The sequence below is a fragment of the Phaseolus vulgaris genome, chromosome 2 (assembly GCF_000499845.2).
Source record: "Phaseolus vulgaris cultivar G19833 chromosome 2, P. vulgaris v2.0, whole genome shotgun sequence".
In the NCBI taxonomy this organism is placed as follows: Eukaryota; Viridiplantae; Streptophyta; class Magnoliopsida; order Fabales; family Fabaceae; genus Phaseolus; species Phaseolus vulgaris.
Window position 1 is genome coordinate 43,433,859 of NC_023758.2, and position 12,902 is coordinate 43,446,760.

At 38.0% G+C, this 12,902-nt stretch overlaps 1 protein-coding gene across 2 annotated transcripts; it reads right to left on the reverse strand.

Moving 5' to 3' along the window:
* Nucleotides 1-898: 898 nt before the first annotated feature.
* On the reverse strand, nucleotides 899-12,127 carry LOC137812390 (protein CELLULOSE SYNTHASE INTERACTIVE 1-like). Of its 2 annotated transcripts, XM_068614344.1 has the most exons (8): nucleotides 11,982-12,127; nucleotides 11,625-11,707; nucleotides 10,564-10,637; nucleotides 7,245-10,302; nucleotides 4,031-6,575; nucleotides 2,732-3,186; nucleotides 1,901-2,017; nucleotides 899-1,694 (listed from the first exon to the last, which is right to left on the reverse strand). In XM_068614344.1, exons 2-8 carry the CDS (start codon nucleotides 11,673-11,675, stop codon nucleotides 1,554-1,556), a joined length of 6,441 nt encoding a protein of 2,146 aa, XP_068470445.1. In that variant the 5' UTR covers nucleotides 11,676-11,707; nucleotides 11,982-12,127; the 3' UTR covers nucleotides 899-1,553. The 2 variants fall into 2 exon arrangements, with proteins under 2 accessions (XP_068470445.1, XP_068470444.1); XM_068614343.1 differs by lacking the exon at nucleotides 11,982-12,127 and having other exon boundaries at nucleotides 11,625-11,955.
* Nucleotides 12,128-12,902: the final 775 nt, after the last annotated feature.

Sequence of the window (12,902 nt, forward strand, 5' to 3'; positions counted from 1 at the left end):
TCATACCTTAGAAATTTAAATTAGGAAAAAACATTGAAATGTATGTGTTTTTTTTTCAGTAAACTACATTTTATTTTTCCTAACTTCTTAATTGAAATTCCACATGCACGTAATATACCACTAGATTATACAACCATTTAACATGGATAGTTATATTTAATAATATTTGTAATAATTTACGTATGAACATGGCTAGAATGAATTAGGCTTATAACTCTTACGTGAAAAATGGAATAACAGAAGTCAACATGTGACCTCGATGAATCTCAAGTCATCATCATATTGCGCAAGGAATTGAAGTTGGTTCAGTGGATTTTCTTTTTTCCTAAATCTTGTGAACCAGTTGTTGAATGAATCATTTTGTTACTGAAGAAACAAAATAAAATAGACGTAAACTTCAGCTGGCACGCAATATTAAACAGAATTAGGTGAGGGTATAACGCAATGCAATATTCATGGATTTGCCATTGGTCCACATGACTCAAATATTCTTTTCCTTCCTATGCTACCACCATAATGCCCTACTCACTTTCTCACATTTCATGCTTCTATTAAAACCAGAACATGCTCTTGAAAATTCAGAACTAATTTTTTCTTCTTTGTGTAGATATAAAATGGCTTATTGTTACTTTTGCATTAGTCTCAAGTGCATAGCTTCAAATATTGCCAAGTAGTTTCTGCTCAAAACGTCATGTCAGGAAGTCGACAAAGGCTTCTTAGCTTATGACAAAACATAAGAGGAAAAAGAAGATAAACCACTCTCGAAATCAATCCACACCCACCTGATTCTCATAGAATACGAATTCTGATGTTAAATCAAACTTAACTTTAGTCACACAATCAAAATACTATATACCATACAAATACATGTTAAAAAGAATAAATTTTGAGCGCACAATAAAAAATAAAATCATCCATATATAATTGTATACTCAAGATTAACTATTTTTTACCTCACTGAATACTGAACATGCTTACATGTACATGTATAAAACAAAAAGTAAAACCAAAACATGAAGCAGTAACAAATGTGAAGGTAAGCACAAGCTGCATTACGTGTAAAGTTCCACTTCAGTGCTAGAGTCTCCATTACTAGAGGGGTTCAGTTGGTAAGAAAAACACTGATGAGGTATGTGACACCCGTGTGTATGAGGATTCCACACACCCCATTAAGTTTTCTCTCTTCTACTAGATCCAACCAGAGAATGAAGAGACTCCTAACTCTTCCATTACGGATAAGTAACAAGCAGATCCACTCTCCAAGTACAACAATTTTTGTCATTCATATTTTACATTCAATTTACTGTCAAATAACTATACTAAGTCGTACTTATTACAATACAAGCCCCAATACAAAAAATGATATGATAAAACAGACTCGCTATAACTTTAAATTGACAACACTCAAAGAATCATACAAGAAACGCGAAGCTGGCCTGATCTTCGTGCCCCTAGTGTTTTATCCTAGGAATGAAAGATCAAGTTACAAAAGAATATTATGACAAAAGAGTCTGTTTTAACTATGTAATTTGAAATATGTAAGGTGGATGGTATCACTTGTTAGACCACTGAAATTCTATTTCTAGATTCCGTGGCGGCCCACTTTTACTTTGAGGCAACAAAGCGTACTCTCCTGCTACTGATCCAAGCATTACCACTCGATCAATTTGGATTGTTACTTTTCCAAATTTACTCTGTCAACAAATCACATCAGAGGGGTTAAACATGTACTGAGCAAACAAGTCTTAAAGACACTGGTTAAGGAACCATGACAAGAGGTATATAATTAAAAATGTTAATTATGTTAAAAATATAAAATTCATTTAATAATGAGACCTGGAAACAACACATTTAAAGATGAATACACTGCTGCGTTTACTACATGTTTTTGCACATTTACCTTTCCCACTTTGCTCTTATTTTTGCAAGAGATATGAAGCTTCTGGCCTTTGGGAGGACTCTCAAAGGTCCATGAAAAGCTCTCATCCCACTCCGGATTAGGTCCAGTTGAAACCACCTGTCACCCCATTATCAAGGATATTAGTAGTGCAGTATATTCATTTTTGCATTACAGAATACACTATGACGTTATAATAAGAAATCCACAGTTTTTATATACATTCAGCCAAAACCACAGTTTTTATATACAATGCTCTTTGCATTCAACAAGATTAAGCTCTTGCATGTACATCTTGAAACTCAAGAAGGTCAAAATAGTTTACAATTAGGAAGTGGCATTAGATAGAATGCCCAAAATCAAGGAACCAGTAAAATTGCAAAACCAACAATTAAGAAAAACCTACGCTAACAGGGCAGATTTTTTTTTTTGGCAAAAAGGGACATGCAAAAAGGGCCAGAAAAAAATTATTTTGATAGTGAATAAATTATTCTGCCAATGCAATATGTAGCAAAACCTCAGCAGAATAGGTAGATGATCAACAAATGTTCTTCTAGGAAACAGCTCAAAACATGTAAATCCTAATTGAGTATTTCTGGTATAGGCATGATTTGCAGTTAGAAAAGGCGGCTAAGATCAAGTGATTGCAGGGTTAAATTTGTAGATGACTGGCATGGAGAACAAAACCCAAATTTACTTTTACACCCAATCTCACTGGATTCTACTGCATACACAGACAAAACCAAGTAGCCCCCTCTTCTCCCCTAATAACAAAATACAAAAGATTCAAAGTTAATAGGAAAATAAGAAATCATAAATATAAAAAAAAATGACCTGGGTTTGCCTTGGGGGAGTGTTGCCAAGTGTAAGCTTGCAGTAAACACTTGGATTTCCAACAGATTGCTTCATGTTGTTACCACGTTTGATGATCACTACCAATGTTCCTGGCAAACACTGCAATAAAAATTCTGCTTTCTCCTGAAACCGAGGTGGCCCAGACTGGATCAAGTACTGCAGCAATGGAATAGCATCTGCAGCTGCAATTGACTGAGCTCTAGAAACTTCAGCTGGGCATGCTGACCAAGCTTGTCTGAGCAAGAAAAGTGCATCCAATGCTGCTTCCTGACAAGCTTCTGAACCTGTCTTTAAGGCTGTAACCAGATGGGGAATGCTAAGTGTCGCTGGTTCAGTTGCTCTAAGTCTTGGGAAGTTGCTAAATAGAGAATTTAAGGCTTTCAGATACTCGTCATTCACAGTTCCAGAAGCCCATAAATCTTTTTCAATAGCAGCTATAAGAACACAAAACCTTAGTTAGAAATAAAAAGTGGGGAGGGGGAGATGTGTTTCTGTTTAAATGAATCACCATTGTTCATCAATCAATTCTGTGGAAAAACTGAAATCTATAATTGTTAAAGTTACATTAATTGAATACTTAATAAAGCAACAAGTGCCTAATTTTGCTACAAGATTACATAAGCAAAGCTACAGTCATGTTTTTAAATTTAATGATAGGTTGAAGTTCAGAGGACACAGGTTCTATAATTTATATGTTTCCGACCATAAAATTAGGTGCACGGTCATAAAAATTAGATCTTCTATTACTCATAAGATTTATCCACTTCTTCATCTGTAATTTATTTGATGAACTTCACTTATTTTATTGAAAAGCTTTTAGAAACCAAGCTATGGCTTGGCTTGAGAGAGTGAGGCAGAAATAATTTACCATGTTCAATGTATCATAACGTAAAAAAAACACCATTTTTATGTCAATTTGTTTAACAAAGATAGCATTTCCTTTGGTGTATTTTTAACTTGCCCAAAATATTTAATATTATGTTTTAAATATAACTAAACCAACATAAAATTATCACCAGAGTTGCTCACAAAGACTCGTCACTTATATCCACTCCTACTTTTAAAGAACTTATTATTATTCTTGTTTAAAAATCAGTTTTGTTCAGTTTCTAAAACATTCATTATTCAAATTTACTCCAGCACCAAGGCTACCTCTTCTACAAAGTAAAATGAGGGCATGCTATCATGCAGCTTTTTTTAGAAATTCTGAAAGAAAAAGTAATAAATGTTTCAAACAGCCAGGTAGTAAACTTGCAAGATAAGCAAAGAAAAACGCACCAGTTATGGCTCTGACTGTTTCACTAGAAGCATACTCTTGAATAGTGTTATTTGAGAAGAGAAGTTTAACAAACATTGCAGCCTGAACTGATGTTTCTGGATTACTTGAACCTATCAGATCCAGTACAACCTGAACACCACCAGCCTCTGCAACTGCTCTCCTATTTGATCGACTGTACATCACAAGATTCTGCAAAGCACATATGGCTACAACTTTCATTTCTTCTGTTGGTTGGTCTTCAAGAACATTTACTAAAGCACGACAAGCTGAAACTGCATCACTTGTTCGAGCAAGACCCTCATTCTGAAACAGATCCCCAAGAGCCAAAGTTGCCAATAACCTTGCTTGCTGAGCTTGAGTTTGTGGGTCCAAAAGGTACTGCGATAATGGTACGATAGCTGATTTTGTTACTTTTGTTTCTCGAATCTTTACATTGTTCAGCAATACTTCTAAAAGCCTTGCAGCAGTTTCCTCACACTGATGAGATCGCAGGAGCTCCAAGAGAGCCTCTATAGCTCCACTTTCTGACATAGCTTCTGCACTAGTTCCATCATCATTTTCTAGCACCAGAAGAGCATTTAAAGCACCAACAACCGTGCTCTCTGAGCCAGATCGAAGTAACCTTACCAATACAGCAATAGGCACTTCCAAGTAGAATTCAGAGCTAAACTGCAGAATACTTGACAAAACAGAGGCAGCAGACTCCCATAAAGCATGAGGAAGAGAAGGATCAGCTTGCAATATCACTTTGGAAATTTCAATAACACCACCCTCCTTAGCAATTTCGTTTGGCCATGTTAGTGCAATACTAACAAGGGCTTTTACAGCTCTCTGTTGCAATATGTGTATACCAGAACCAAGAACTCGAATGAGAGGGCCAATTGCTTGCTGTGTCACGGGATCCTTCTGAAGGCGTTCTTCAAGAAGTAGATGTGAAAGAAGCTCAGCAGCCAATTGTTGCACTGCTGAAATTGGAGAATCAAGCAAAGGGATAAGTGGTTCAATAACTTGACGAGAAGTTAATGAATGGTCAGCACGACACTTTGGATGTTCTAAGATATTAACCAACACCTGCAATGCACTGTGCTGTCCATCTGGCCCAAATTCCTGCCTTGTCAGTAACAAAAACAATGGTTCAACCACTTTAGCAGCAGATGTACCTTTAGCTATGCTAGTATTATTAGTCAATATACGCAACAATTCTGCAAAAGTAGCACATAGATAATCAGGTGCTTCATGTAAGATGTCAAGTACGCTTTCAATAACTCCAGCTTTCACCATTTCCATTTTACAAGCAGGCCTGTCTTTTCCCAACTTGACTAGAGCTCTGGAAATGGCCTCATGTAGTATATAATTCGTACCAGACAGTAGGCCAACTAGAGGAACAACTGCACCATGTGCAGCAACTAATTCAGCCAGTTGCTCATCATCAACAAGCCTATCCAGTGCCCGGACAACTGAAATATGAGCTGGACTGAACTCAGATACCAGGAGAGAGACAAGAGGTTCAACACAACTTGCAGCAGCTGCTGTGGACCGAATCCTTGTATTTCCAAAGAGAGCACAACATAATTCAGCAGCATCCCCTTTCAGGTCCATTGAAGAATTTGATGAAAGGATCCTACAAAGAACTTCCACTGCATTTTTCTCAACATCTGCAACAGCAAGAGCTCTTGATGGATTTTCACTCAGCAACCCCACTAATGCAGCAATTGCAGCATGCTGCTCCTTTTCTGAACCAGTACTGAGAATCTCCACCAATGGTTGAACAGCCTGCCGAGCAATCTCTGCATTTCTGATGTGATCAGCAGAAAACAAACTTTCCAAGGCTTTTGCAGCACTATACCTTGCACCTCTTCCTCCTAAACGTAGCACAGCTACAAGTTGAGCAACAGCACCAAATGCTGATTCATGTCTTCGTATTTCAGCACTGCTAAACAGAATTCCTAGCAGATCTGTAGCAGCTTCTTCAGTTGCATCTTGTGGACTGAGTGAAAGATACTTCGTAAGTGCCTCTAAGGCCCCAGACTCCACCATTACACTCATATTTGAAGGACAATCTTTACTGAGCTGAGTCAAAAGTACAAGTGCCAAAAATGGTGCCCCAGGACGATCTGGAATTGGTTTGAGCAGATCAACTAAGGCAGGTATAGACTTCCGAGAAGTAGCTCCAACTCTTATGTCTTCAACTCGAAACAACCTCTCAAGAGCCACTTGATCAGGATAACGCACCAGAGAAAATTCCTCTGACAATTCCAGAAGATCCTGTATATCAGTATCAGCACAGCCAAGCAAAGAGATAAGTCCACCTGCTGCCCCAGAATTTGCCACAGACAGGAGTGTTCCCCTGCTACCATTACAGACAAGGCTAGCTATTGATTGTGCAGCAAAATATTTGTTTGCTGATTCCTCTGACTTCAATAAACTGGTAAGTGCAGGTATAGATTTCATAGTTGGATGGGCCCGAATGATATCTCTATTTTGAAATAATATTGCCAACAACAAAGCATGAATCCACATGATTCTATCTTCTTTGTAGTCCATCTGCATGTTCACCATATTGAGCTAACACGGTTTATATACAGAAATAAGTCTCATAACATTGTTTAAGTTTTACAGCAAAGGATGCTTTGAAGTAGAAAGTAAACATTTACAAGGGAAAATTACAGTTTATCTACATGAAATCTTGGTCTAAATCAAGTTTAAAAATATTAACCTCCCTATCTCCTCTTCCCTCTCTCCGTGGCCGGGAAATACTAGAAGAAACATAATGTTATAGTGGATAATGATTTAGTTAAAACTGGAAGCAGATAAATCATTAGCCAAACATGTGATAATATTTTTTTACACGGAGTCACCAAACTCAATACATAATCGTATCCTAACACTTTATTTTCTACTTTTTACCCAAAAAAATCATTTTGTCTTGAACAGCTTTTCATTCTATAAAGATTTCAGTGTTTCTCCAACCATTATGTTCAATTTCGTAGAAGTGAGAATCGAGAAAATTATCACAGGTAATGTTTCTATCAAAGGGATAAGGTGGGAGATTTCGAAAATTTGAATGAACTTTATAGGATTTTAATTAGCTTTTGGACAAAACTTAGAGGGAGCAGAGAGTTAAAGCATGATTTTCCATTTTAAGTATTACTTATGATCAGAATCACATGGACTATCTATTTCTTTGGATTGACGAAAAAGGCACTTAAATACCTGAGAATATTGCGAGAAACAATTTGAGATCCTGTCAATGAGAACATCAATTGCTCCAGCCTCCATTATTGCAATTTTATTTTTTTCATCATTACAAGCAAGAATAGACAATAGCCATAGCGCCAAGTCAACACCACAGATAATGCTAGTGCTAGTGTTGGATTCAGAACTGTTGGCCTCTTCTGTTGTGTGCCTGCATATGCTAATGAGTTCCTTGTTGTCATCATCCAGGTAACCCGAAGAAGGCAGTGCAGAAACAAGAATATCAACAAGAGATCGAATAAGATCAACACACAAGTTCGACGAACTCAGATCCTCCACCAGTCTCTGATGATTTGCTTTAGAAGTACAAATAAGAAGTGCTGCTCCGCCAATTTTGACCTTCACATTTGTGGAACTAATTATTCTTTTAGCTATTGAAGATATGCATCCAGGTGCTGACACAATAGTATCTCCCAAAACAACAGGCTGATCCTTACATAATCGAGATAAAATCTCAATAGTTTTATCCTGCAACATTGGCTCCGAATCAACAATACACAAGACTATTGGGCTTATGCTTTTAGGGAATTCAGCCAAAACAGCACAAGCAGATTTAATATTTGCACTGGTCTCTACCGACCTGGACAGGATGGCAAGTGCTTCTAGAGCCTCTGATGTAGCAACAGATCCATTAACAGCAGAATCTAAGAAAGAGACTAATGCAAGAACAGTTCCAGCACGATTCACACAATCAGTTACAGCATAATCAACATCCCGAGAATGTAGGAGGCGAGCAATTGCTGCTGCGGCATGAGTTTTTCCAGAAATTGTGCCTTCACATAATATTCTAGTAGCAGGTAAGATAACTTCTTCTGCAATAGCTTTCTCTGCAATTTCACCATCTAAAATAAGGTTCGCCAGAGCACATGTGGCCATCTCTGCAACTTCCAAAACTGAAGAGTTTGCTAGTGAAACTAGAGGGGATAATGTATCTCTAGCGATAGCAGCTACATCCCTGTTCTCTTTGATGGAAAGAAATATTGCAGCCATGCAGTGGGAGGACTCAATCAGGATACTTTCAGATTCAGCATTGAGCAATTTCTTGGCTGACAAAAGAGTTTTGACAGCAATGCTACTTTCACGCACATCTTTCCTTGTTTCAAAAATTCCTGCCAGAGCTGATGCAGACTTTGCCTGAGTTTCTTCTCTGGCAGAGCTCAATAATATTATCATAGTATCAAATGCATCGCTGGCAGCACTACCTTCACGTAAAATGTCGCTAAGGGGAGCAACAGAAAGCATACTTCTCAAAGCATCCAAAACATAAACCTTAGAATCAGGAAGATCACTAGTCAATAAAGCTGTAAGCTGACTAATGGTTGTAGTATCTGATTTATGAATTAAATGATTTAAAGTCTTTGCAGCAATATCTTTCCCATTTGGGCTTCCATTCTTCAATAGCCACAACAATGCAGGAACAGCATCAGCACTTTCAACACAAGCACGTATATCTTCGCTATGATTGCACAGGTTCTTAAGGATTGTTGCTGAATCTTCCTTTGCTTTTGCTGATCCTGTCTCCAAAATTTGAACAAGTGGAGGTATGCCACCAGCTGCAGTAATTGCCCATTTACTTTCATCATTTTCAAATGATAGAAGGCAAAGCAGGGCAACTGCACACTCTTGCTGCTGTTCTGATGAAAGCCCCAAAAGAGATATCAATAGCTGAACTCCTTCACGGCCCTGAAGTGCACGCCATAGACTGCCTTCACTTTTGCACACTGTCAACAGAGCTTTTATAAGTTCGTCTTGCACTTCATTTACAGCCATTGTTATCAAACCAACTAGCAGATGTTTTGCATCGGCATTTGCAAGTTTATTTGAAAGTACGGAATTTCCATACAAACTAGCAAGCGCTTCAATGGTTCGTTCCTTTACAAGGAAGGGCAAGCGAGGCTCAAATTGTTTGAGTAATGTCTGCTCGACAACCAAAGGATCTGATGCTCTGGTTGATTCTGCCTTGTTATCATATATCATGAGAGCTGATGCCAAAGCTCCTAATGTGTCAGCAATTTGGGTAGGTGAGGTGCATGATTCAAGACTTTGACCAAGGCTAGATATGACGTAAGACAAACCACCAGAGATGTTTGCTAGAGCACTCATAGCATTCTCCTGTAATGCTTGAGCACACTCACCCTGCATGAATTCTTTGGAAGGAGCTATGGTAGCATTGATCAGAGAAGGAATACCATTAGCATTGGCTATCTCTCGCCTTGCCTCTTTGCACTGGGCAGAAAGAGATTTAAGAGCACCAGCTGCTTCAGCTCTAACAGAGTCATCATTACCAGGGCCTAATAGTTTCAGAAGTTGTTTTGTCACCTCCGCTGTCAACACCTTTGAACAAACAGATGCATCCTCCATCATTACAGAAGCAAGTAAATTGCACACATTAGCTAAACTACTGGGCTGTCCTTTTGCCAGTAACTTCACTAATATGTCGACTCCTCCAGCTCGTATAGTTGCATTCCAGAATCCCTCAGTATTGCTGGAGAGATTTTTCAATGCACCAGTCAATAAACCTTCAACTACATTTCCTGCCTTCAGGCCAGTTTTCAGCTGCTCCCAGAGCACTGGTACAACTCCTTCAGTTGAAAATATTTTTGAACCAACATGATCCTTTACACCACCCTGAGAGACAGCATAAATAGTATTTGCAGCAGCAATTTGTCCTTCAGTAGAACTGGACTTTAATAGACTAAGCAATGGAGGAATGCATCCTCCAAGCAAGACCTTGACCCTTAGCTCATTTTCTTTACAAAGGGAGCCCAAGACGGTCGCTGCCTGTATCTTCACATTCAATGAACCAGACCTAAGAAGGGAAACAAGTACTGGAACTGCCTGAGAGTGAGATCCAACAGCACTAAAAGCATTTTCACGCATATCTATAAGCTCCAATAGCTGCCTTAAGGAATATTCTTTCTCCTGCACAGAATAAGAGCTCTGACGCAGCTGCTCAATGCATTGGGCAACACTAGCTAATGTTCCATCTGGATCCTCCATGCTGCTGTTCCGCTCTCTGCAATAGCAACCAGTTAAACATGTAAGAAGCCAAAATTTAGTGAGCACCAATTTGAATGTCCATAGTTCATAAACAGAGCAACCAATGCACATGGTTCTTAGTTCAGTCCCACAGGTTAGACTGTTAGCTTACTTGGCTGCAAGCCGAACAGATACTAACAAACAAATGTATTAAAAATAAGTGTTACAATCATTGACTCTAGCAGCTTTGCAAACAAATTAATCAATAATTTTAAGTATTCCTGTGTGACAAACCGACCTAAATCCCATCTTCAGAACAGAATGTGGTGTTGGGGGCTCTGAATCTTGAGTATTCCTATCACCATTTCTTTCCTGCAATCAAAAGAATAAAAATGAAGAATGTTATCTGCTAAGGTATGTTCCGCATCTCTGAAAACATAAAATAAAAGATGGAAAGTAATGAAAATAAACACAATAAAAGGAACCGCATAAAAATAATCAGACTATGAGCATTTCTTGTTCCTTTTCCCTTTTCACATGCATAAAGCCAGTAATGGATGGATAAGTAAGTAATTCAATCTAAAAGAAAGAGATGAAATGGGAAATCAAGCTCTGATGGAAGAGAGATGAATCAATACAGTTTGATTACATTCCTCACGAAGAAAATGAAAATTTCAGAGCACTAAACAAAGAAAAATTGCTGTTTTTTGTTTTCAACACAGATGATTTATTATCCTTTAGGATGGCATCTTATTGAGCAAACCCGAGGGAAACCTGAGGAAGTGAAAATCATTCTTCATCAATATAAGGCATCAGCAAAGAACCACGCATCTTAACAAACCCCTGGACAGTTAAGTAAAATACACAAACAATTTTATAACCGCCATTCACTTCTTTCCATTTTCTACTTCTGCCCTCCTCCCAGAAGATCTATTCCATAGTTAATTGTGCTACAAAAACCATTACTCACCAAATTCATAATATCCATGAAACTGGACGCACCATGAAGAACCGTAGAGACTGTATTCTAGTGTATCAATTAACATACTAATCACACATCAACAAAAAAAAAAGTAAACCCTCCACATCTGCACAATTAAATCACATAGTTCCTTTAAACGTCCATGAATGAATGATCCCCAATGACACTTCCCAGAATCGCGAAACGTCAAGCACAAAACTGCAAAACATTGACTGAGCAAAGCAATGGACAGAAAGTATCCAGATGCAACCAAACGTGAGAGAACAAGATCCATAAATAGACTTCCCCCCATGCAAAGACTGACCACGGCACAACACTGCTCACTCATACTGGCACAAGAAAAGAGAAAGATGAAATTGCTGTGAAGAAGAAGGTACCAGATCATTTGCATTGTTGGCAGCGTGTCGCCAAGCGAGTGTGGTGGCCATCGTGGCTTGCGGTTGCTTGAAGGAGTTCAGATCTGGAAGAGTGAAAGCATCAGTGAATTGATGGATTGAGATCGAAAGTAGGAAGTAGCAAACACATGATGGTATGAGAGGAAGCGGAAGATGGTTGAAGAAGTGAAGAATGGAATTGTGAATGGGAATAGGAGTGGGAAGGAATGAGAGGGAGTGAGTTTGGTAGAGGATAAGAAGACGAGAGAAGGAAGATGAGGAACAAATGTAGTTGGTTGCACCTTTTTTTTTATTTTATTAATTTTCACTTTGTGTCTCTATTGTTTGATTGTGTCTTACGTTTTCAACTTTTCGTTAGGAAGTGTCTGTAAGGTGTTTTTGACGATCTCGCCGTCGTCATCGGAGCACCGACAGTGGCAAGTTCAGTTCCAGCTCAAACCTCATTAGCTGACTCACCCACCCGTCGCAGTCAAAATTTGGAGACCAGAGGTTTCATTGTTTTATCCTATGGATATATATTCATTGTTTTATTTTTTTATACACGTTTTTATCAATAATTATAATAAATTTTAAAAATTAAAAAACACTTTTATATGTGTTCCTTCTAGGATATGGGATCTACAGAACTCTTTTTTCTCCTTCCTTCTGGTAGGTTGTTAGGATTTTGTTGTGATCCTTTCGATCTTCGCGTTACTCCTTCGACTTCTTCGACTCTCAGTCTTTGGATAGAAGGCACTCCGACGCGGTAAAGAGAACTTACCTTATTGAGTCTGATTAGTGAGATAAATCACACTTATAATTGTATTACCTAATTTTTAATTGTAAGTTAGCTTCACTAATTTTGATTTAAACGTTAATGATTATTTATGTCGATCGGTCGGTCAGGAAGACCGAATGGGTCATACCGCTACATGTAATACTTATTAGTATGATTTATAAACCAACCATTTGAAGACACCATTAAAGAGTTGTCTCAATTCTAAAGTATCTTCTTCCTTATGCATAGTTTACCATATCCAATTATATTTGAGATTTCATAAACATTAAGACACCCTCAACATGGTGAAAAGTGGGACAACGCCACAAAATACTTCAATGTTTGATTTTGGTGCCTACAATGACAGCATTTTAGGATAACATAAAACTATGTCATTATTAGCCACAGAAGACAGACACTGAAGTAGATTAAAAAAGAAGCAAATTATAAAAGCTTGAAAACTTTATTATCACTATTTGTAGAAGTTGAAAAATCAAGTAACA

What these genes read in the sequence shown, in the direction of transcription:
- LOC137812390 (XM_068614344.1), bottom strand. Translation starts at nt 11,675, where the DNA reads ATGGCCACCACACTCGCTTGGCGACACGCTGCCAACAATGCAAATGAT. An exon ending in CCAACAATGCAAATGATCTG is followed by an intron (nt 10,638 to 11,624) that starts GTACCTTCTTCT and finishes TTTTGATTGCAG; the next exon opens with GAAAGAAATGGTGATAGGAA. An exon ending in AACAGTCAGAGCCATAACTG is followed by an intron (nt 3,187 to 4,030) that starts GTGCGTTTTTCT and finishes GTGTTCTTATAG; the next exon opens with CTGCTATTGAAAAAGATTTA.